This window comes from Epinephelus lanceolatus, chromosome 10, assembly GCF_041903045.1.
Source record: "Epinephelus lanceolatus isolate andai-2023 chromosome 10, ASM4190304v1, whole genome shotgun sequence".
Classification (NCBI taxonomy): Eukaryota; Metazoa; Chordata; class Actinopteri; order Perciformes; family Serranidae; genus Epinephelus; species Epinephelus lanceolatus.
The window spans coordinates 27,192,501-27,216,883 of NC_135743.1; the positions used below are offsets into that span (position 1 = coordinate 27,192,501).

The 24,383-nt window shown below is 41.3% G+C and overlaps 1 protein-coding gene across 1 annotated transcript in view; it reads left to right on the top strand.

Moving 5' to 3' along the window:
* cdkal1 (CDK5 regulatory subunit associated protein 1-like 1) overlaps positions 1-24,383 on the top strand; it is a 288,180-nt gene that overhangs the window by 99,184 nt on the left and 164,613 nt on the right. The window contains exon 7 of the mRNA XM_033641067.2: positions 4,868-4,988. Within this exon, the coding sequence (XP_033496958.1) occupies positions 4,868-4,988 (121 nt within the window). The remainder of the gene's footprint in view (positions 1-4,867; positions 4,989-24,383) is intronic.

Sequence of the window (24,383 nt, forward strand, 5' to 3'; positions counted from 1 at the left end):
CCTGTTTTGATGTCTTTGTGTCTTTATTGGCCTCCTAATATTGATCTCCTCTCACTGAGATGATAGCCTTGGATGATACCATTTCACCTGATATCCCTTTATCTTTTAGAAACAGTTTAGATTTAGTGTGTATGTGTGACATAGAAATGGGGGCAGGAGAGGTTAGACAGGCTAATGTATCTACTTAGCTACAGATCAGAGGCTATATGGCACCCATATGACCTCACGATCCTTATTCCAGCAGGATAAACAAACTGTTTGCGTGTATCAGTGCTGAACAAATAAAGCAGGAGTTTTAAACACACGGATGAATGGAAAGAGACAGTTCGACAGGAGGAAGAGGAAATAAAGAGCAGGTACAAAGAGACAAATTGGTGCATTCATATATATTTTAAGTCATCTGAAGGTATTCTTAACATTGCTTTTTAATGCTCAGTGACCTCCCATCTGGAAGCGACAAAAGCTTGTCATTGTCACGCATCAAAGTCTTGTGCTTTTTAAAGGAAGTGCTCTTTTGAAATGTTTGCATTAAGGCACGGCATTGAATTGTCAGGTAATATATCTGATGTGAGTTATTTCACATCAAAATTGATTCAGCTGACATTTGGCAAGGAAGTAAACTGCTTCACCAAGGACAGTCGTACATATCTAATTACCTGTTTTATCGAGGGGATAAATGACGAGCATTACACCCCTCCTGTCCCCCTCATCTGCCGCCTTTGTCCCTTCTTTCCAATGTGCCCCATCCCCCGAGCCTGCCTGCTGCTTTACAATCAAACCAGGGAGCACAACAAGACCCACCACTTATGAGACATCAGACACAGGTCAACAGGTCAATCTTTTAGCTCCCTGCCCCTCTGATCCAACCATCCATCTGGCTATCCTGTACATCTTTCATCTGTGATGTATTTTTTTTCTATCATCATCCGACCATCCATCCATCTATCCTTTCCTTCCCTCCCTCCTTTTCTCTAGTATGTAATAATGGCTCGTTACGAGTGGAGAGAAGGATTTATGTCGGTTTGTATTTATGAAGGAGAGAAAAGAACAAAGGAGCGGGAGGTTGGGAAAAACACACAGGAGGGAGAGGAGGAGGGCAGTCAGTAACTAGAAAATGTGCTATAAGGTGATGTGTGTGTCTCTATCTATGCAGGGTTGCCCATCGCAGCAGTTGGCCTCTCTAAACTCTGTAATTGAGATGACAAATAGGGCAGCGTTCGGTTTTCTTCAGCAACTCAAGTTAGCTATTTTATCTCTTGCTTCCCATTCATGGTCTCCTAGGCCCTGAAATTGAATTTGGCTTTGGGTACACTCCTGGAGTGATTCCATGCTGGTAGTGAGATTATTTCTTGAAGTTTAGGTGGCAGTCACGTTGACAGGAGTCCTGTGCAGTTTCAGAAGCAAGGAGAGGATATGTGGGGAATGGCAATTTCTAGGTTTTATAAGAAGGGACAATCTCATAATTTGGAAAAACATCTGGAAATCCAGCACCATACTGGTAACTGCATTCTCCTGACAAGTCTGTGTATGCAATTAGGTATTGGTAACTGCATTTTCCCTCAGCTAAAGCAATCAGAAACAAAAGTATAATATCAACAATCTGGAAGAATTGGAATTTCAAAACAGAATTTACCACAATCCCTCTGAGGTCTGAGCTAAAGCAGAACGCCTATTTTTTTTTCAGCCGCTAAAGCTTCACATCACAAAATGTGGGTTTCAGAGTCCATTGTTTAACCTCAACATGCAAACCATTATGGAAAGGCTTGCTTAGTGATCGCGTGCCACTATGTGCCCTGGAAAAATTGGTGTAATTTTTTTTATTTTTTTCATTTTCAACATCCAGTGTGATTTATAAAGCACCTGTTAGATTGTGCAGTTTTGTCATTATTCACGGCAGAGAAGGTTCACATGCCCTTATTATTTGGGGGTTATATGTAGCTCTGAAACGGACTATTGAATGTTTTCTATTTAGTGCTCTTATTTAAATAGAGTGGCATAATCCAGGTTTCAACAAAAGGCAGCTCAACTCTAATGCTTTTAAAAGGGGAATGCAGTTGAATAAGTTTTACCTTAAAACCTTGAAACCTTATAATCAAGAAGAAAAATTGTTAGTAGGTCTTTTCATCTCCTGGATCTTTGAGCCATCATCATTGGTATTCCATTAACTTTTTTTTTCTCTACCATAAATCACATTTGTTGAATAAACTTTTGATCAAATGTTTAAAGCAGCACATGGGGAGCAGGTGGAAATGTGAAAGTTAAATGCTAAAGGAAGTATTAATGTATGGATGAACGGACTGATCAATCAACAGATGGTGCGACGGTTAGGAAGGGAAGAATATTAGAGCACGCATGAATTTTAAATCCATGTCGCTTCAGCAAAGGTGGAGACACAGATAGCTAGCTAGAAGAAAGCATGGCCAGACGTGCTTTAAGTCCCAGCTGTTTTCCACAAGGGAAGTTTTCTAATTTCATTGCTTGTACTGGGATATTAGGACCAGTCACGCCTCACCGATTGGCTCTTTGTCCTCCTCTGGGGCAGATTGTCATTTTTATCTACCAATTGATAGCTATGCTTCCTGCCCTGAGCCCACCCTCCCAGGAGACCCATGTAAAGCGGATGAAAACAGGAAGACAATTCCATCCCTCAACGCCTCCATCTCGCACAGCCTCTAGCTGGTCGCCCTATTAGATGGTCGGAGAAGAGAGACTGCTGCATCCCATTTCTGCACACCAAGGGACGACATCACTAGCTATTAGATATTTGACTCAGCTGTGGGTTTTCATTTGCTTCTGTAACACAGTGTGACATCTACTGAGCGATACTAGTTTTACTGGTGTTACAGTGTGCAGTTGGTAAAAGATCTGAGTGAAATAACCCTCTTAAGTTTGAAGATTCCCTTGTTCCTGCCTGTCCTACATTGTTTCTACCTATATTAACTATCATGGTTAAATCAGTGGAGTTTACCTCAGCAAAAATATCATGTTCTTGCCCTGTTTCCCACTTGGTGTATTCAATTGATTTAAAATGCACCTGATACTAGAGGTTTGCCTATAATGCCATTTCCTTCACAGCTTGTTCTGTTAATTTCTGTCTCCTTGGACCATACCTTCACCACGCTGTGTCTGCTCTGATATGCTACTCTGCATGCTCCTGTGTCTGGGGGCCTCATTTATAAATGTTGCATAGGCACAAAAGAAGGTGTGCGCCACTTTCTAAGCAAACTTTGGGATTTATAAAAATAAAAAAAAACTGGACGGGAGATTGTGCTGTCCTTCACAGACATTTTGATCCATGTGTATGCACATAAACTTGAGAAATTAGAAAATGAGACTGATGGCAGAAGGATGAGACTCAAGAAATTTAAACTGATACCATTGCTTAAAATAAATCGAAATATTAACTAGCACAATTTATTAATAGCATCAATGGGGACTCTTTGCAAGACACGTGAGGACACGGCTGCAGTGGAGACGCTGAGGCGTGGCGCATTCAGTTCCTGCTCGGCTGCAGCATTACCGACCTCACTGGAACACGCAGCGACTAAAAACTAAACTAAACTATATCTCAATTGTTTATTTAGCTAAATGTTTAAAGAAAACTTTAATGCATTTGGTTTCTCAAACTAGGGAATACTAGTTATATACCTGGATGATCCAGCTTGTCATGTAGTCTGTGGCCCCGTCACTAATCCATTCAGGAGGGATTCCCCTATATTTCCAGCAACTCACTCATTAAGGGGGCTGAGCTCTGTTGTCCCTTTTCTCTCACCCATGGTGCAGACATTTTATCCGTGTAAAGCTATACGCCTTTTGACCTCCACTTTTATGTCGGACCACTTCTTTTGGATTTCTGATAGGATCCAGCATTGTGAGGCAGCAGCATTCACAGTGTCCACAGCATGCTGCCACTTAAACGTCTTTCTGGCATTTGTAATGGCCAAACTGAGTGGGTTTACATGGACAGTTTAATTCCCTTTTCATTCGGAATGAAAGTTCATTCCTATTAAAAGTGATCTTGTAAACACCTAATTCGGAATGAAAATGGCCAATGCGATTGAAAATGTAAACTACCTGGAAAGACTTTAATTCCGAATGATTTCATTCAGATTTATTTCATTCTGAATGAGAAGCCATCATGTAACCGTAGCCACTGACTCCACCAAACTGTCTTTTTCTTGTGTCAACATTACCTACGAGAACTTCCATTTCACACTATGTGAACTTTCTTTTTTAGCCTCTCTGACGAATTTGTCATCGTTAAGTTAGTATGGATGATTATTAGTAAGGGGTGTTTTAAAGACTTTTCCCAGGTAACTATGGGTATTAAAAAAGTGAGGACAAGACGCTCGCTCATGTGCGCCAAATTTTGTGTTGAATGTGATTTATAAAAGGAAATCGGCATGGGCCATGCATACGCACTGTGTTTAAAATCAAATTATTTTGTGCATAAGCTCCACACAATTTTAAAAATGAGGCCCCTGGTCACACTATCATAGTAGTGAAAAGATGAGAGAAGTTTGAGGGCTTTTATTAGACCGTCAAGTGGTGGATATTTGTGTATTTGAGTGTGTGTTTGTGTACTGTACGTTTGAGTGTGTATTATGGAGACAGGCTAAAGGGAGAAGAAGTGATGCAACCATCCAAACAGTGAACTTGTCTGTTGTCTGTTATCTTTATTTTTGCTTATTTGAATGCTCATGAACAATGTGAATGATCTCCTCTGTTGCACAGAGAAATTCAATACCTATATCTGTGCACCTACTCACAACAAGTAAACCACAGGGAAAAGGTGACACTGGTAATTAATGTGTCCATCTTAAAAAAGGAACGTGTATTGAATTGAAGGGATGTTTGTTGTTTTCAGGCCACTCAGTCCGTCTGTTGGGTCAGAAGAAAGATGGAGGCCGGAGGCTCGGAGGAGCCAGACTGGACCTGCCCAAGATCAGGAAGAACCCTCTCATTGAAATCATCTCCATTAACACTGGGTAGGATACAGCTACACAAACATTGAACATGACTTATGAAACATTCAGTTCTTTATTTGTGAATTCAATTTCACTGCTTCCCAGCGATTCCGCTTCATGGTGTGTGTTTGTGTGCTGTCTCTCACTCTCTTTGAACAACCACTTAAACAGAGCCCCTCTGTGCTTCAAATTTTATCAATTTCACATGGTTTGCTTGGTGTGTGTGTGTGTGTGTGTGTAGTAGTGTGTTTGTATGTGCGTGTGCATAAAGTGCTATTTGCTCTTCAAATACAAATGTAATAGAAAGCCAACAGGTGTGTAGCCCTTTTTCTCAGCTTCAATTTGACTTTCATGAAAGAAGGAAAAAAACAGACACAGCTACTGTACATAGAAAGACCCTTCCTTTCTCACATTTTTGCTCCATAGCTGTGTTATTATGTGTCATCCTGGTACTGTTCTTTGTTATTGCGCCTGTTAGGTCACTGGCAGTGAGTTATATTTTACCATAAACTGTAAAGCAAAGAAAGCAGATTTTATAGTGTAGATAGATAAATGTATATATTGCAGATTGTGGACAGGCGGATAGGTAGATAGACTTGACCACTGTCATGTGTGTAGATGCTCGAGCACACCACCTAGACCTGCATGTACACCCACATTTTTATGGGCTAATTTCATGTTGTTTACAGATCTGTGTGTCCCTGCTAACCCATGTGCTGTTTTCTCAGCGGGCTAGTTAAAACGGGTTACGACCGACTAATTCCACTGTGCTGGGCCTCCACTGATGATAATCCATCAATCATCCTCTAGCGCGTCTTCAGTGCCTGTACACTAATGGCCTGACTCACAAAGCGAGGAAGTAAATAACTTGTAGACCCCGCACCAGTGTTCGATGAGACTAGAGCTTTCTTGGTTTCAATAAATACTCTTTTGTTCTAGCTTGGTCAAGCCCTTGAGCTCTTAAACTATCTTAAAAAAAGCTTCGGCTGTTGTTAATCAGCACTTCAAAGTTAAGGACACTACATGATGGACAATGTATCATTTCTTTATCTGAGCATGTTGTATGTACATTTTTTACTGTCAATAAGGGGGTTTCAACATTTAACTGGAACTCTCATCAGTGTCCCTGAACCTTCAGGGCTTACAACATTCTTGTCCATGTAACATATAATGACCCATCAACAGGAGGGCTGTGACCTGTTCTCAGGTTCTAACCTATTATTTAACTTACCAGAGTAGGCTTTTTTATGATTATCATCTCGCTATACTTTACATTGGTGCAATAAATGTCATTTATTTACTTTTTTTTGCTTGTTACAGTAGGATCTTTGTCTTCAAAAGCCCCTTTTGTACACCCTGTTCAAGGCTGGAATGTTGCGCTGTTATTCCGCCTTCCTGTTCTTCATAAAATGTACAAACACAGAGTGGGGGGTAGTTGTGGTTCACCATAAAGCTGGCAGCGAGGGTAGTAACAGCTGGAAGGACACTCACACAAGATGCTGTTGTTTTAAATATCTTGCCTCTTTAGCTTCTGGAATGCTGGTATACTATCTACACCGATCAACCAAAACGTTAAAACCACTGGTGAGTGAAGTGAATAACATTGATCATTGTGTGACAATGCAATGCTCTGCTGGAAAACCTTTGGTCCTGGCATTCATGTGGATGCTACTTGACAATGCACCATGCCACACCACAAAAACTGCTCAGGAATGACCCCAGGAATGGGACAAAGAGCTCAAGGCATTAACTTGGCCTTCAAATACCCGAGATCCCAATCTGATCGAACATCTTAGGAATGTGCTGTGTGTAATCCAAGGTGGGTCCTCCTTGGACTGGACTTGGCTCTGACCTGTCAAGGCATGGACACAGGACCTCTGGAGGGTGTCCTTTGGTGCCTGTCATCAGGGCACTTTCATTACTTTCAGATCTTTTGAGTCCCGTGGGCTGTGAGGTAGGGTACCAGCACATTTTACAGATGTTTGGTCAGACGATGCCTTGAGCTCTTTGTCTCGTTCCTCGGACCATTCCTGAGCCGTTTTTGTGGTGCGGCATGGCATATTGTCCTGTTGGGGGGCCACTGTTACTGAGGAGTGCCGTTCCCATGAGGGGGGGTACCTGGTCTGCGCTGGTGTTTAGGTGGGTGGAGCGTGTCAGGTGGCATCCACGTGAATGTCAGAGCCCAAGGTTTCCCAACAGAACATTGCATTGTAACAAGATGATCAGTGTTCTTCACATCACCTGTCAGTGGTTTTAATGTTTTGGCTGATCGGTGTATAATCACACACTGGGAAAGAATTATGCAGGTGTTGTTTAGTTCAGTGGTGGATTTGTTTAATGGTTGATCTTCTACATGGCAGTTTTGCTGAATCTCTGTTAAAAGGGGCAATTTGCAGGTTTTAGGTGCATCTAGCGATGAGGATTGCAGAGTGCTATCAGCTGAAACTTTCCCCATGCACCAAGCGTGAACTCTTGTATAAGATTCCATCAGTTTTCATTGTTCAGGAGGTTTTTACCAGGAGCCAAAATTAAGATCTCTACCTTTTCACAACAAACGGGCCAGATGATTAAAACCAGTAAAAACACTAAATAAAGTAGTTTCATGTTACAAATCAGTGTTTCTTCAATGCTGTTTGGCTTATCGTAGACATGCTGCTGGCTATGGAGGCCGACGTGAAAAATGTGAATGGCCGTATCTAGAGCCATTGTTTGTCCATTCTGGGCTACTGTAGAAACATGATGGGCTCTGTGGATGAGGACCCGCTCCCTTTGTAGATATAACTGGCTCATTCTAATACACAACAACTCTTATTTTCAGGTGATTATACACTAAAGGAAACATACTTATTATATTACATTTCATCTCTGTCAATTTATTGCCCCAAGTCCCACTTAACATCTAAAAAGGGCTAAAGACATGGTTTGCAAACAATCCTGGAAGTCAATCATGATCAAAAATCTGGCTCCCACATTATATTATTGTTTGCCTGACTCGTTAATTGTGCCATGATTCTTTTCTACACTCATGATACTCCCAGCCTTAATTCAAAGAGGCATCAATACAAAAATCTAGTGCTGATGGTGCCCTAGATTTTTGTGGTCTGCAGAGCTCAGTGGTCTTTATTCCTGACGAAAGCTTCTTAGACTGCACTAAATCTAATATGACTAGAAATAACTGTGAATCCAACTGGTTAGGCTTTGATTTTTTGGATAAACCGGCATTTCTGGTTAGGACTGAAATTTGACATGTTTTTTTAAAGACAAAATGGGAGCTTTGTGACCAAAAGAAAATACAACCTTCCCCTACAACTGCTGCAGTGTAATCAGGGTTTTCAAAGTCTCATTCACCGCTCCCTGTAAACCGTTGCCTAAAATTGGCCATCCGTGTCATATGATTAGTTTATTTGTGGTTTTGTTGTTGTGAGTAGTTGCAACAGATGCACACGCACTCTGTTTGTGGCTCTTTCACTGTGTATCATTTTGATAACTGTTGGTTAACAGATCTCAGTTCTTCTCAGTTCACTCCTTGTCACTATCACATCACAACTGCAGTGTGATTATCTGTGTTTCTTGCTTTATGTGCCTCTATTCTGCCTTTCTGACCCTTCCCATGTATGTGTGCTTATTTGTGGGCCTTCTACTTTGGATGTGTGCAGATGTCAGTCCCTTGCCAGCATCCCTCCAGCAGGGGGTCTGTATCTGATCCAAATGAACTCACTGTTGTTTTTCAAAAGGGTCAGACTGGCTACAAATAAATCCCTTTGTTTTTACTCTTCTAACTGGAACTCTTTTTGGAGGCCGGGGGATTACGCGGATGTGTTGACTGGGTGAATCTCTCGCAAATAACTCGGTGTTGGTGAAAATCAGAGCTTAATGTCTGCTTTTGTGTGAATTGGTCAGTCATGGTATCACTAATTCAATATGTGTCTCTAAGTGTGTGTGTGTGTGTGTGTGTGTGTGTGTGTGTGTTCAGGAAAATGGAGAGAATGTGCTCTTTATGTGGGCTGTTTTTAGATAATCTGTTTTAAATATTCCACTGAGGTAGTAGTGACATCACTGGTGACATTTGTCAGCTGAAGACATAGAGAGATCTTTGTCTGACACAGAGGCACACACACATGCACAACATCAGTTGCAGTTGTTCCCCAAACTGCCCCTGCGTCACAAGAGATCATTTGAAACCATTAACTTGAACTGTGTGTGGCCTTTAATGTCTCCGGTTTGTTGCCAATTTGTCCCTGTGTGAACATGTGGGATGCATCCCTTTGTTTTCTAATGTCAAGTTGATGTCATGCTGCATTCTGGAGTGCTTCCACAGGTTATCTGCAGGTCCCTGAAATGCCTTGAATCCAATCCAGTTTTAGGAGATAAAGTATTAACATATCTTAAGTTAATAGATACTTACTTACTTTTCATAATGGGAGAACATGGAAAACAACGCTACAATTGTTAGTATGTTAGCATGCTGATATGAGTATTCAGCTCAAGTAAAACCCCACACAGTGGCTTGCATGGCTGTATACACTTTGAGCCTGTTTATACCTGGTATGGACAGTGCTAAATACAAATGTAAACGACAACCAAGACGCATTGTGAGACCATCACTCAAACCAGTTGCTGAGGTAGTCTGGGATGCATTTTACCACATATCTTTTGTAGTGTAAACCCTAATGTGTCCTGATGCAGCCCTGAACGGCTCTGTCATCATAGCAGAATGTAGTGGTTGTTTTGGTGACAGTTTTAGGAGATAAAGTATTAACAAATCTTAAGTTAAGTTAATAGATACTTACTTACTTTTCATAATGGGAGAACATGGAAAACAACGCTACAATTGTTAGTATGTTAGCATGCTGATATGAGTATTCAGCTCAAATAAAACCCCACACAGTAGCTTGCATGGCTGTATACTCTTTGAGCCTGTTTATACCTGGTATGGACAGTGCTAAATACAAATGTAAATGACCACCAAGATGCATTGTGAGACCATCACTCAAACCAGTTGCTGAGGTAGTCTGGGATGCATTTTAAACCCTAATGTGTCCTGATGCAGCCCTGAACGGCTCTGTCATCATAGCAGAATGTAGTGGTTGTTTTGGTGACAGCACTTAACGCCCTGTAGTTTGCCCATTTTAAGACCCTGACACATTAAGTGGACGGCCAGCTGTCGATCAACGCTGGGCTGATGGTGACCGTCTTTCCCCCAAGCCGGTGGGTTGTGTCCTACACCGTTTCCACTCATCAGCCCCTGTTGGCTTTTTTTCAGCATATTTGGCATGTTCAATCGGCAACAGCAACGGTGGAGCCTGTTGGTGAATGAAATCACTGTTATTGGCTGTTCAGCTTAGTACACGAGAAGAGAAATGAAAGTGAGGAAAGTAAACAAAAAGCTAAATTCAAGAGGAAGTGAGACCAAACAAATTTGTTTCATCGTGTTAGACTGTTTTTTTAGCCATTAAGCTTTTTCGCTGGCACACGGTAAATATGTTCTTTTGTTTCATTGTGTTGTTAATGTACTAACAGGCTAACTAACATCAAGACAGTCTTCTGGTCTCCCTTTTTGAGTGATGAATACAGCCTGCCACTGACTACTGGTGTGCAGAGTTATTGCGTCTTATGCAGGCGCAAAACGTATGTGCTGGTTGGCCGTTGGCTGTAGTCTTTGCGGTGTGTTCAGTGCACCTTCGGGACCGAGGTCTGGCAATGTGAGGCGTCGCAGCAGGGGGCTATCATCACTGCTAGTTCTCTAAAGTTGGTTAAGTGTGTCTGGGCCTTTACAACACCTTGGATGAAGTGTTGAATGTCTAGGGCTGGGCTATATTGTCTATGAATAATACTGCAAGATTGTTAGGCTATATTGAGATGCACAATTTGTATCAATTTTTTGGAATCTCTTCAACACCACTGTGGGCGACTAAAATATTAAACTACTAAATAAACTAAATTTAAAAAAAATGAATCGACTGTGCCCATCAGCTCAGCAGTCAAGAAAGCATTCGGGATGGTGGGACCTTGGGAGACAGGGCAAAACAGTAGGCACATTGCACCCTGTTACCGGTGAAATCTTACAGGTCTATCAGATACCCCAAAGTGCCCTCTTATGCAGAACAAACCCTAAAACCTTAACCCACTTTGACTATTTGTCTAGTGATCATACCGACATTCATATTCTTAAATAAAGCCCATTTACTCATTTTAAATTACTGTGCACGTTGTAATTTTAGTCTGTGTTTGACAGATGGACCTATTGTATCACCCCCTTCACTTTATTAGTGTAGAACCTCTCAACAGCCTGCTGTAGAGTTTCACCTGGGACTGCCTTTGAAAATTTAATTTCATGTTCAAATTGATTCACAATATTAGTTTCATTAAGTTGCATATTAATTTCATTTAGACTTATTAAATCCAAATTAGATTGGCTTTTTTCCCCACCCAGTTAATTTTATCCCCATCAGAAAATAAATTCAACACAGTCCAGCTAGTCCTCAAATGCCCTCTGGCTTTGTATTAAAAGAACGTTGTCAGGTTTCTCCTGGGCCATTAGCACAGCTATTTTGAGTCATCTTTGGTTGACACATTAATGAGTAAAAGCCCTGATTAGTTCTGTGAAGGTTTAGTCCAAAAGCAGCATGTCGCAGCAATGATATCACTAAAATCAATTATCAACAGTTTTTTGTTCCAGTACACTAACATTGTTTGCTTTTAAAGTCTCAGTTTGATTTAGTAATTAACTTGCAGACAGTGAGAATCACAGATTTATTATGGATGTGAAGGACAAATATTGAATGATATCTTATTGCAGATGTATACAGCATTACATTTTAAAGTGCGCTTGCAATTAACGATATTTAGCCGCAAATGTGCGCTGCATTCATGCAAATGTCCTTGAATATGTCATTATTCAAATCCTTTTTAATAAAATATAATCAATTTAAACTCTATATTGTAATAATAATTATTGTTGAACAAACTTGATTCAGAAAAATAAGTTAAATTAATCTCAAATATGTTTTAAATAATAACTTCACCAGCATTTTATTTGCAACACCATGAATAGATGTTCGAATCAGCATAATAGCTCCATCCTCCTGTGGATCTTGAATATCAGGAAAGTTAGCAAGCTTGTAAAGACGAAGTGACACAAAATACGCTAAAATCAAACAAGACAAATCATTGCCAAGGTTTTAAGACAGTTATCTACTTTAATGATTGATTGAACAGCTTTCGATAAAGGCAAACCTTCACACCTCCATAGTTTTGCAACAATACAGCCTAAATCTTTTTGACAGGTGGTGTATTATTGGATGGTGGGTGAAGCAGTGGACGGAACTGTAGTTGAATAATGAAGAGAATAAAAGAGAGAAATAGTGGAAATACACACACTTTTGGTGTTTTCCAACATGTGATTAAATGAGACATGGTCACTTTGTGCTCCACCCTGCTGGTGCTCCTCATGTTGACTCTAGCAGCTGATGCTGGGCTTGTGCTCTTTAACTGGCTTATGTTCCAGTCGCCAGCATTTAGTTTTGGGTTGTTTCTTAAGGTGTTTCTTACATAGCTCCTTCATTCAAACAAATAAGCCCAAGGGCAGAGTTCGTTTTTCATACAGCCTCAGACTGGAAAAAGACTTCACTGTCTTTCTAATGCTCTGTTTTGTGTCCCAGTTTTAGCACGCTTGATACTATTAGGGAAGCTGTTGTGTGCTATGTGTGTGTGTGTGTGTGTGTGTGTGTGTGTGTGTGTGTGTTTTGCCCTAGGCTACACCAACGGTCCCTTCATGCTCTTTGTATATCTATATGTGTGTGTATGTGTTGTCAGCGGCAGTAAAAGCCCCTTTGTGAACAAGTTGAATCGTAATGCTTCAGTGTCATAAACAAAGAATTTACAGCCACTCAGTCAGAAAGGTTCATTAAATCTGTGTGTGTGTGTGTGTGTGTGTGTGTGTGTGTGTGTGTGTGTGTGTGTGTGTGTGTGTATTTGTTGCCGTGCCTGTTTGTGTGAACCATTGCCATTAGACTCCAGGCATTAAAAAAAAGTCCTTTGTTCCACAGTTACAGCTCATTTCATTTCATTATCTATCTCTTCCCTGTTCTCTGTATCGCCACATTTTTGGCAGCCATAATCTCTGTTATTGTTATTGCAATGTGCTAAAAGTCAGGTGTTAATGATCCTCTGCCCTAACCCCAAACCAATTTGTATCCTCGAGGCAGGCAGGCAGGTAGACAGGATGACACACAGGGACAAGGAGTCTTGTGGTTTGAGATCTCTCTCAAACAGGAGTGAGGCACTGCTGGCAGGCTGACTGCTGCCTTTATGTCTGATTTCTGCTGACAGCTCATACTCTCCAATAAATTGTCAGAAGTTGAATTCATGCTCATATGGAGGTCTGTGCTGCTGTTTAAAACCTGTGTAAATGTTACTGCACAATGAAAGTTATGTTTAGCATCTGTGGTCATCTGGTATGTAGTGTTATTTATTTAAGTACCCATGACATAGACTACCACAAGTGGCCACACAATCAAATGTGAGATGGACTTATTGAATAATTTCATCATGTTGAAAATATTACGAGCAGTCTTACATCTGTCTCGGCAAATGAACACAAATAGGTTACATTTTGAATCATTTAATTTACTGTCTTGTGCAGAGGAGATGAAGCTTCAGTGATGATTGGATCTACAAGCGCTTAAAAAAAAGTTATGCAAACTGTGAATATTCAGTTTCCCCAATTGGAGAAAAAAAGTGGCAGGAGTCGTTGCGGTGCGCTCCGGTAGCATTACACTTATGGAGGTCATGCATTACAGATATGTTTGATATATCATTCATAAACAATTTCATACAGTATTTTGTCTCACCCATTTTATGATACTGTGAAAATATTTAGCTTCTGTCGGGTTCATGTTTTCCTTTGCCACCTCTCGCACATCATTCTCCCTCAAATGCTTTCAGGGTTAAACTCAGGATGGGTCGATAAATAGAGATGCTGCCATCTCTTGAATAAAAGCAAACACTGAAGGATTTGATACATAATACATTTCAACAGGCTTGGTTTTTGTAACGGGAGAGTGGAAATTTCTTCCTTTCTGAGTTTCTGGCCTCACCTATCCAGGGAGTATAAAAGATAACCTTGGAGCCCATGCAGCATTTTATCCTCTTTCCTTTTGTTCAGCTCCCTCTATTCAATTCCCCCTTTTTTCACCTTCTGACACTAATAGTAACATATTTATCTGCTTAACAGAAAGCTAATTTAATCTGGCCATTAAGCCATGTTGAATATTGCATGATGCCTTTGTTCGGGTTTTGAAAAGATATTTAATACCTTTTTGAACATGAATGTTTTGGATGCTTTACTCAAGCTGCATAGTATTAATCTCTAATCATTTTATGTGTTGTTTTCTATTCTATTAATTTCAGTGGCTGGCTACAATCATAAAGGATTTGAACAGGCTAGTGGCTCATTTCTCTCAGACCTTTATCCCTGCCAAATCCTTGATTTCTATAATCACTAATAATCACCGTAGCAGAATACACACACGCGTGCACACACACACTGTGTAAACAAGGCTGATAGAGACAGAGTGGAAAATGTCTGCGTGCTTGTGTTAGTGTGCATTTTGAATATGTTTGTGTTAGCTGATAGGCCCCCAGTGTGTTAGCTGCTTGTTTCCTGCGATTTGCCTCTGGCTGCCACAACTTCTCCATCCTCTCTCCCCGCCGACACAGTGGAATAATAGGTCTTATCAAGCTCGCTGCTGACCTTTACATAGATGTGTGTTAACCATTGTGACCACGTTGTAATGCTCAGGGCTCGAGCCAGCTGAGAGAGGAGTAAATTTGGGGGTCACAGACGTCTAGGTGAAGTGGAAAAACAATAAGCGTCAGAGTGGGCAGGGCCAAAGTTAGAACTTGGCTGTGAAGTTACAAACACAGCAGTCCTGTTCTGCCTTAAAGAAAAGATGTTGACACAATAATATTTCATGACTCCCAACCTGATGTTACCCCAAGTAACATTACCTCGTGAGAATTAATGTCCAGATTCTAAAGAAATTAGGTATTTAGGAATATTGATTTTAGATCGAATTACCATTAAAAAAGATAAAACAAATAAGAAGGAAGAGGGTGCTGCTTCCCTTTTGGCTCGTAGCATTAATGCTCCAGGGTCAGCCGAGGTAATAGAGAGTTGAGCTGAGGACACTGTTTTGGGCACAGCAATGTGTTTGGGCTGTGTTTTTCCACCTTTTTAAGTCTTTGAAACAGGGTGATAACGATTTAGAATGACAACACAGCAAATTCCATGTTTGTGGCTATGGTTGTTTAGTGTTTGTTTAGCATTTGTCTTTCTTTGTGTGTGATCATTTGTTTGGGTTCATTCAAAGTGAGAAACATTAAGTGTATCCTTTAAGCGGTTGTTTGTGTGCAAATACAGTGCATCTACTGCTGGATAGTGGAACACTGTGCATTTTTACCCATAGTTGATTTTTAAAGGATGATTTAATTATGATAGTTTGGAACAGAAAAAAGCCGATCACAGATTAATCGGCCAATATCACCCAAGAAACCTCTGACTGTGTAAAGAGCTTCCATGCAAGACAGCGACCAGAGATTGGCAGTATTTCTGTTACTTGTAGTTTAAATATTTATTTCAATTACTTAATTATGAGTATTTTGTCATTGGTGTTTGACAGGACAGAGAATTCAGATGTAATTTGTAGGGCTGACCCTTGCAAATTGGAGATTTGAATCATTTGAGAGGCCCCTCAGTTGACTGAGATTGCTTTAAGTTTTCTCCTCTGCGTGGAGGTGCTGAATTTACAGCTTACAGTCACTTAATACAACAGTCTGGCTTTTGTTTGGTGTCTCGTGTTAATAAAAAAGGTTGCTGCAGATTTGCAATCTGTTTTTAGCGCAGTTAGCTTGTGTACTGTATTACGTGAGTACTGCTGCCACACTGAACATCCTCAATCGTCAGTGCTATTGAGTGGAGTGCTTTTGTTTTTGAAATACTCTTAATACTTTCTCGGTGATCCATAAAACTTAATTAACAAGACTAGGTCAAAATGCTAGATTGCTTTTAATTTGAAACAAGGGCTTTTATTGCAAACAGAAAGTGACAGTCAGCCGAGAACAATAGTTTGTACAATGTCCTATTCGCGCCATTAATTGACCAAACTAATAATCACTTGCCCTCTTGAGCAGCACAGTGCATCAAAAATGGCCCAACTGATGTGTGTATAATGTGTCTCACAGAGACCAAGGTGTTCCCATCACATCACATTCAGACACACAAACAGTTCCTGAAATTGTTTGATAAATGTGTTGAAAGTACAGTGTAATGCAGAATATCTTTTGCAACAAAAGTTTTAAAAGGAGACAGTTTCCTGCAACATAATGACTAGAAAACTTGTAAATCAGTTCTTTTGGCTCATGAAGCTACTACCTCTCATCACAGCTGCATCAATGTGTGGGAGTTGTGCAGCTTCTTCTTCAGTGCTACATTGTCTCACACAGCTAGAAGAAATCGTAACAGCAAAGACGTACAGTACACACTGACCTGCCTATTTATCTGTATCTTTCTGATTTGCCAGAAAAAAAATCAAATCTCTTTTTCATCTGTTGTAATAAGTGATGCAAACATCAGCTCCTCTTGAACAGACATCAGAATCTCTTGACTATACCTCATTCTTCCAACTGTCACATCCAGTTAACTTTCCAGTTTCCAAACATTGTTCATTACTCACTTTTCTTATATTGTCTATTATCACACTGGCACTCTTTCATGCTTTTCAGCACATAAATGACAGTCTTCAGCACCTGATAGTTGTGCTCCACTTCCTCAGTTCCAATCAGCACGCCTCAGAGCTTCCTCCGCTGCCAGATTTCTCGTCTGAGCCCTCTTTGCAACAATTTCTGTTTGGAGATCAGTTGAACTCAGCACATTGTGTTTTTTTTTTTTTTTTTTTTTGAGGCCTTGGAATGGTGGGGTAAAAAAGACACAGCACAGCTCACACTTTATTTTAAAGACTATCAGTAAAGAATAGTAGAGTCAGTATAAGAATAGAGGAGCCGTTTTTTTCTGATAAAAGTCTGCTTGAAAGAGAAAGGGGAGCGCGATACAAAGAGACACAGGGAGGAACGAGTGGAGATGGGAAGTCATTAGCCGAGTTAAAAGCAAATTGAATCAGGCCTGTGTGCTCTTTTATAATTTGAATATCTCTGGTAGTTACAGTGTGGAAGCGAATGAGGCCTGTGAGGAAGAAGCCAGCTGTGCCAGAGTTGCCTCAGAGAGACGCACGAGGAATCTTTCTCATTTTTTGCTCTTTTTCATACACACACAAACATTATCCAACAAGCGAAGCAGGTATGTCAGCTCCGTCTTGAGACTCCCTTTCAGGCTGTAATATCACCGCTACTAGGGTTCATGCGATATTCACTGCAGATGATTTGTCCCTATCTCTCCCTCATCTTGAAAGCAAATAGCAAACCGCGTTACACCGCTCTACTTGACTGCGTTTTCATTTTGTTGATCACTGGTCAATGATCTCATCTCTTCTTTTCTGTGTTGTTTTTCTCCCCGAGGAGCCCGAGTGAAAATGCATCTTGTGAAGCAGCAACGAGAGGGAGAAAATGTGCTGATGTGCTTCAGAAAAAGTAGAGTTACAGAGGAGTGAAGGGTGTTTACACGAGGCTTTCTGATCACGTACATATGTGTGTAGGATTGTGGGAATGCATGGATGCGCCACATACACACACAATCCCTTTTGATTTCGCACTTTAGCACACAGACAAACACACACACACCTCCACAAAGGAATTCCCATTTTCTTTTTCTGTTTCGTTCCCGACACACACATGATCATATGCAGACATGCTCCCACTCACCCACGCGCACACCCACGCACACATACCCACACCTCTAGCTATGTACCATGGTGGCCTTTCCTGCTGTTTATCAAACCAATGTATGGGTAGTTTTCAGCTCCACTGATCTGAACATATTATTCCATTTCCCCTCTTCCCTACTGCTTAACACACAAACACACAAATACATGCCTGAGACACACACGCGTGCACACACACACTCACACACGCTCTCCATCCACTCTTCTTCCTACTCACTCACCAGGAGAGACTTTGCTCCCCACAGTAAATCCAAAAGATTGATGTGTCTCCTTGGACAAAATGAGATTGTGTGTCATTACAAGGCATTACACAACAGAACCCCTGAGTAACTGAATTAGCCCCAGTGAGCAAACATGGTTTACACACACACACACACACACACACACACACACACACACAGGCACACACACACACACTGATCGTCTTACAGGTTATTTGCACAAACCAGTTTCCTTCATGTTTCCCTCCAAGAGGTAGTTGTCAAGACAGAAACAACAGCCCAGAGATGAGGCTCTCCGCCTGTGACTAAAATCTGAAGCATGTCATTTTGTCTGTAGGGGTTGTGTGTACATATGCAGTGCAGTCAGACTATTTGGACAGTGACACATTTTGTGGTGTTTTCACCAGTGCTTTGGACTTTAACAAGAAACACTGGCACTTAGGTCAGACCCTCTTGACTTTAATGTGAGGATGCTTAACTCTGCAATGAATCAGACAAAGTGTGTAGGAGCTTTTCATCCACACACCCTAATTTTAGGGGGCAAAGTAACTGTTAAAGTCTGGGTAAAGCCAAAATAAATCTGCGTTCTGTGCTTTTCACCCACACACAAAAAAATGCTATTAACAATAATAGCAAAAAAAACTTATAGGCAGTATTCTGTGCTCTGAGACGCTGGGGGCGAGCTGAAGAACGAGCTGCCGCAAAGCCACAGACTCACGTTTGCAGCAAATCCAGTAGCACACACAGTCTATAGTAGCATAGCATGCACATCCCAACTGAGGACTGAGTGCCACTCCACGGTGACAGACTCTCATTCAGCAGCTAACACAAGCACACACCCACAGCAGTGAGCAGAAACTGCTCGCGGGCAGGGGTAATTGATTTGGGCTGAAAGATTGAATATTTAGTCAGTGACAGCTATTTTGTTTGTGTTTACATCATTGTGACATTTAATAGCATGGCTCATGTATATATTTATTAGACCAAAAGAGCTAAGAGTACTTGTAGAGAACTTGTGGAACATTGTGAAAGCTCTGCTCAAATGACTTAATAAAAGTCTTCATGTTTAATAACCCCCATATATCAGCAGACATTTAGTATGTCCTCTGGTGATGCTCCACAAGGCCTGTATCTAAGCCGTTTTAACTTCCCCTCAGCCAGTAAGGCTACATCATCATGCTGCTTTGGGGGGGCCTTCTACACAAATTTCAGACCTAGCCAAAGTGCTCTAAGTTCAGTCAGTTTTTAAGTTTGACCTTCTGCTGGCATTGCAGTGTGCAGCCAATGAGATGACAGCTGTCTGTGATGTTCTCAGCATTGTAAAACACCACCATAAAATCATACCAGAATCTGTGTCAGTGGGACTTTCCTCAGTGGAACAACATCCAACCAGATTTTATGGATCTGTCAAACACTTAATACACCACAAAGCAGAATGTAGAAGGTTGTATTAAAGGGAAAGTTCACCCAAAATCAACACTACATATTTTTTCTCTTAGCTGTATTGCTGTTTATCAGTCTAGATGTTTTGGTGTTAGTTTCTGAGTGTTGGAGATATCGGCCGTAGAGATGTCTGCCTTCTCTCCAGTATAATGGAGCTAGATGGCACTCAGCTTGTGATGCTCAAAGCACCAACATATTTTTCTTTCCAGAAATCATGACCTGGTTGCTAAAGATAATCCATAGACCTTATTGTAAGCAGTTTGATGTAGGAACTATTTTCTTTCTACTGCGCAGAAGGAAGCGTGTGTCTAGTCATGGATGAGAGGCTCGTGATAGTGACAGTGCAAGGTGTGAACATTAACGGCATCCTCATTGGCTGAGGTTTAACATAGGCTAGTTCAGGTGAGCTAACAGTAGATGCACGCTTCTTTCTGCGCAGTGATATGGTTGGCAGGTGTGGTTCAGGAGGCAGAAAATAGTTCCTACATCAAACTGCTCAGAACAAAGTCTGTGGATTATCTCAAGTAACCAGAGTATGATTTCTGGAAAGACACATTGCTGTTGAGTTTTTCAAATCTTTTTTTTGGCACATTGAGCACCACAAGCTGAGTGCCATCTAATTTTATTATATTCAAGAGAAGGCAGACACAATCTGCTGTAGGTTAATAAGTAGCACTACAGGTAAAAGGAAAAAGATGTATTTTTGCTTTTGGGGTGAACTGTCCCTTTAAGCCTTCAAGCAGTTTCTCTGACACCTGCAGATAGCCTTGTTTGGTCGGTTACTCACCTGCTTGGCCAGTGACTCAGTCAGTTACTATTCAGTCACTTGTTAAGTCACTATGAGCAGGTCACTCAGTCTTGCAGTGAGACAAGTTGTCTTCCAGTAAATCAGTAATCTATGAGTTCATCAGTAATCTATGAGTTCATCAGTAAAGTCAGTTTGTCAGTCAGACAAGTTGACGACAGCAAGTGATTTAATCAGTCAGTTACACAGTAAAGTGGTCAGCAAGGCTGGCGAGTGAGATAATTAGCTGGCTAAGCAGAGCAGCTTCAGATCAGATCTCGTACCACTTGATTTTTTCAGTATATCTGGTGGGTCATGATAAACAAACATCATACCATTCTTGTCCACTAACAATGACTGATGGAGTTCAAACACTGTCTCGAGGTCTGCTGAAAGACAAAACAAGCAGTTGTGAAAAAACCTCAGTTCCTATGTAGACAGGGGGTGGTGGTCTCACACACATATACGTGTTGTCCCTCTCCAGTCAAAACAACAAGCGAGGCTGCTATAGTAGTTACAGAAACTCATGTGACACATTTTCTAACACACACACACAGACACACACACAGAGCTGTTTCATTGTGCAGCACTGGGAACACGAGACTAAATAACAGAATCCAAGAGGTCAAACACACAGGCTGGATTGAACACTAAGAGGAACAGGCCCCAGCTGCATTAGGACACACACTTACACACAGTGGTCTATTCACAGATGAAAAGAAACACGCACACACACAGACACACACACACACACACACGTCCAATACACACAGAAATGCAAAAACAATATGTGAAATAATGGTGAGAGAACTTTGTGTTTGTTTATTTCTCAGTCTGACCAGAGCTACTTACTGGCAGGACAGAAGACAAGGCCATGGTAGTCCGACTTTATTTTACATCTTAAACTCTTGATTGTAAAAGGCTTCAGACACTCGGGTAAACCCCTTTGATTTGTAGTCTGAATCAACTTTTTACGGGTCAATGGGCCATCTCTGAATAGCCACTGGAAAATGTTCACAAATAGATATAAACTCTGAAAACCTTGGCATGATTTCTGTCATTCATCAGTGTTAAAACAGCTTCTCATTGTGTTCTTGTTTTGTGTAATAAAACACATTGTGTGAGTTTTATTCAGGATGATGAGGAGTGGCCATTTTAGGAATTTTGAGCAATTGATTTTCATTTACTTTGCTTCAAAAGTGAGCCAACGCTCAAAACTCACTGAGCAGCGGCTTGCAACAAGCTGCCATGCAGTGTCTATGGAAAGCTGCGGGGTTTGTTTCAAGCTGTGGCCGCTGGATTCTACGGCAAAGTGCAGCCAAACTAAAACTTGCGGATAGTTTAATCTTTGGCAGCAAATTTCAGCCAGAGAATACTTGCTGTCCCATGACTCCTGTGACATGTTGACCTGTGTTACAGTGACTTTATTTCTTCCTAAAACCCATGAACACACCTCCCAGCTGTGGAAGAATGTAAATATTACATTGAAGCACACTTTATAGCTGCATGGTGTTTTTGGCATACATCCTGACCATGGTTTAAAATGAGAGCCCCAAATAAGCTTCATCAGTGCAAGCAAAGTTCCCATGTAACTTGAATGCAGCCATCTCTGACTATGTATCAAGGGTAAACAGAGTTTAGCTGCCAACCTTTCTCTGAATAACTAATCATCCTCTATTCATTGCTCCTAATAGGTCTCTACCCCATTGTGTCAGCAGTCTTTGTTCCTTGACTCCACATTATTTTGCAACCTCCACTTTGACTTTGAGATGACACTAACAGTAAACTTACAGGCTTGAGGCTTTGTTCACTTGTATAATAGCAGTTTTAAGATTTTGTTTGCTCATATACCCACTCCACCCCTCTCCCAGTCTCAACAATAAGGGCGATGAATAATCTTACTTTACAATTTGCAAAGTGCTCAGACTTCCCCTCACTGTTGAAGCTTTGTTTTCATAATTACATCTTTAAGCCCGCACAATACGAACCCCCCTAAACACACACACACACACACACACACACACACACACACACACACACACGCATAAATGCACACATGGCTTAATTTGTTTATGCATAGAGCAGTTTTCTAATTAATGTGTACAGTCTAAATGCTTATCATTGAGAAAACATTTTCCTGCTCAACTCGCTCCTGGTCTGTGTCTATCAGATGCTGCACAAGGGAGCCTCTCCGAAGGGAACTGTACTGTATCTGTGTGTGTGTGCATGTGTGTATGTGTGTGTCAAGGGAGGTTTACAAATGTATAGAGGAACCTCAGGGTTTTCCTTTCTTTGTTACCTTTTCAAGGCTGCAACCACACAATAGTCTCTCTCTCTTATACACATGCTCGCATGTGCACACACACAAACACACACACAAACACACACACACACACACACACACACACACACACACACACTGGGGAGGTTGCCGCTCTCATTGTAACACATTAATGAACTACACTGTTGTCAGGTACAACAGCTACCTCTGTGGTTTAATTAACTGGGACGAAACAGGAGGGGGAGAGGACCGAAACAAAGGAGGGAAAGGATGAAGGCTTGATAAGGAGGAGAAATATTTTGTATTAATTCCAGAAGTATTTATCCCTTACACCACTGCCGTGTTGTTGATGTTGTTGTTGTTTTTGTCATCAAATACTACATTAATTTTCAAGAGCAGTAATATAATAATATAATATAATTTCAGCAACTCTTTACAAGTTCTGCTCATCGCTGGGTTGGATAAAATGAAATCTCTGCTCTTTCTCTTCTCTCATCTTCAGGAAGAAAAAAAAATGAAGCAATTCAGAATTAAGTAACTCAAGCCCAGCAAAACTTGAGAAGCAAAGAGTGGTGTGTGTCAGAGAGAGTGACACCGCCCCTCTCCTTCAGTCCCTGTCAGTGTAAGGGTGCCGACTAGTTGTCGCAGTCTGTTTAGTCTGATGGAGAGGTCGAAACTGCTAATGCGTTGTTGTGATACTGGACAAATGTTCAGCAGCAGCACACTCACAAAGGCACATGAGCACACATACACATAATTGATGCAAAAAACACACACACACACACACACACACACACACACACCCAAGCAGGCCACTGACTGTCTCTTGAGATTAATGTTGGTGTGATCCACTCAGCTGGGCCTGATCACATTAAGATGGATGGACCCCCTGGTGGTGTATATGTGTGTGTGTGCGCGCACATGCAGGGCCCCATCTGTCTGTGTTTTCTCCACAGCTAGGTCCTGTGACCTAGCTGCCATCTTTAGTGCCCTCAACTCCGATAAGCAATACCCTGAGAGGGAAAGATGGATGGATAGATGGATAGATAGCTATATTCTCTATTGCTTTTCTGTTTTTTTTCCCCATGGTGACATTAAAAAATGCTCCTGGCGTTTTGGTTGTTTTCCCAAAAATGATTATAAAGATATTGTAGGTGTTTCAGGGGGCGCTTACACTATAAAGGTCTTTCACAATTTAGTAAATGCAGTAGAAAAGAGTGTTGATAAACCTCTATGTTCCTTGAGCCTCTTGCATCGCTGCTTTGGCAGGTTTATGGTAATTGATCTGCTCAGTAGCTAACAGTAGCAGGCTGTAGTGAAACTGAGCTTTGCCCTGATGTGAGTGTGAACAAGGCCAAATCCCAGTACACCCTTTGGCCTATCCACTAAGCTCTAACCCCTCTGTTTTGCACGCTCATGTCAAGGGGTGGGGTGTCCCAGTGCTTGTTGGAGTAGAGGTAGGGCAAAGTGTAAGGGCTACATGGTCGTCCACACAGAGGTTTTTCAGAGGCACATTTCATATGAGAGATCAATGGCAGTGAGAATCACCACAGCAGAGGACAACATATTCGCAATGTCCAGGAACTCTTGTTACGCCTCTTCACGCCAGCGTCAACAACTAGCGATGATGTTGTAGGAAGGTTTGTCCCATTTCAAAGGGAAGATTTCAACTACTACCATTGTAACTCCGTTCTGAGGGACAAGATGGCAGTCAAAAACAAGGGTTCGGGGCAAAAATAAGAAATAGGATCGGGCCCAAGTGTTGTCCTTATGTGAACCAATATTAGAAGA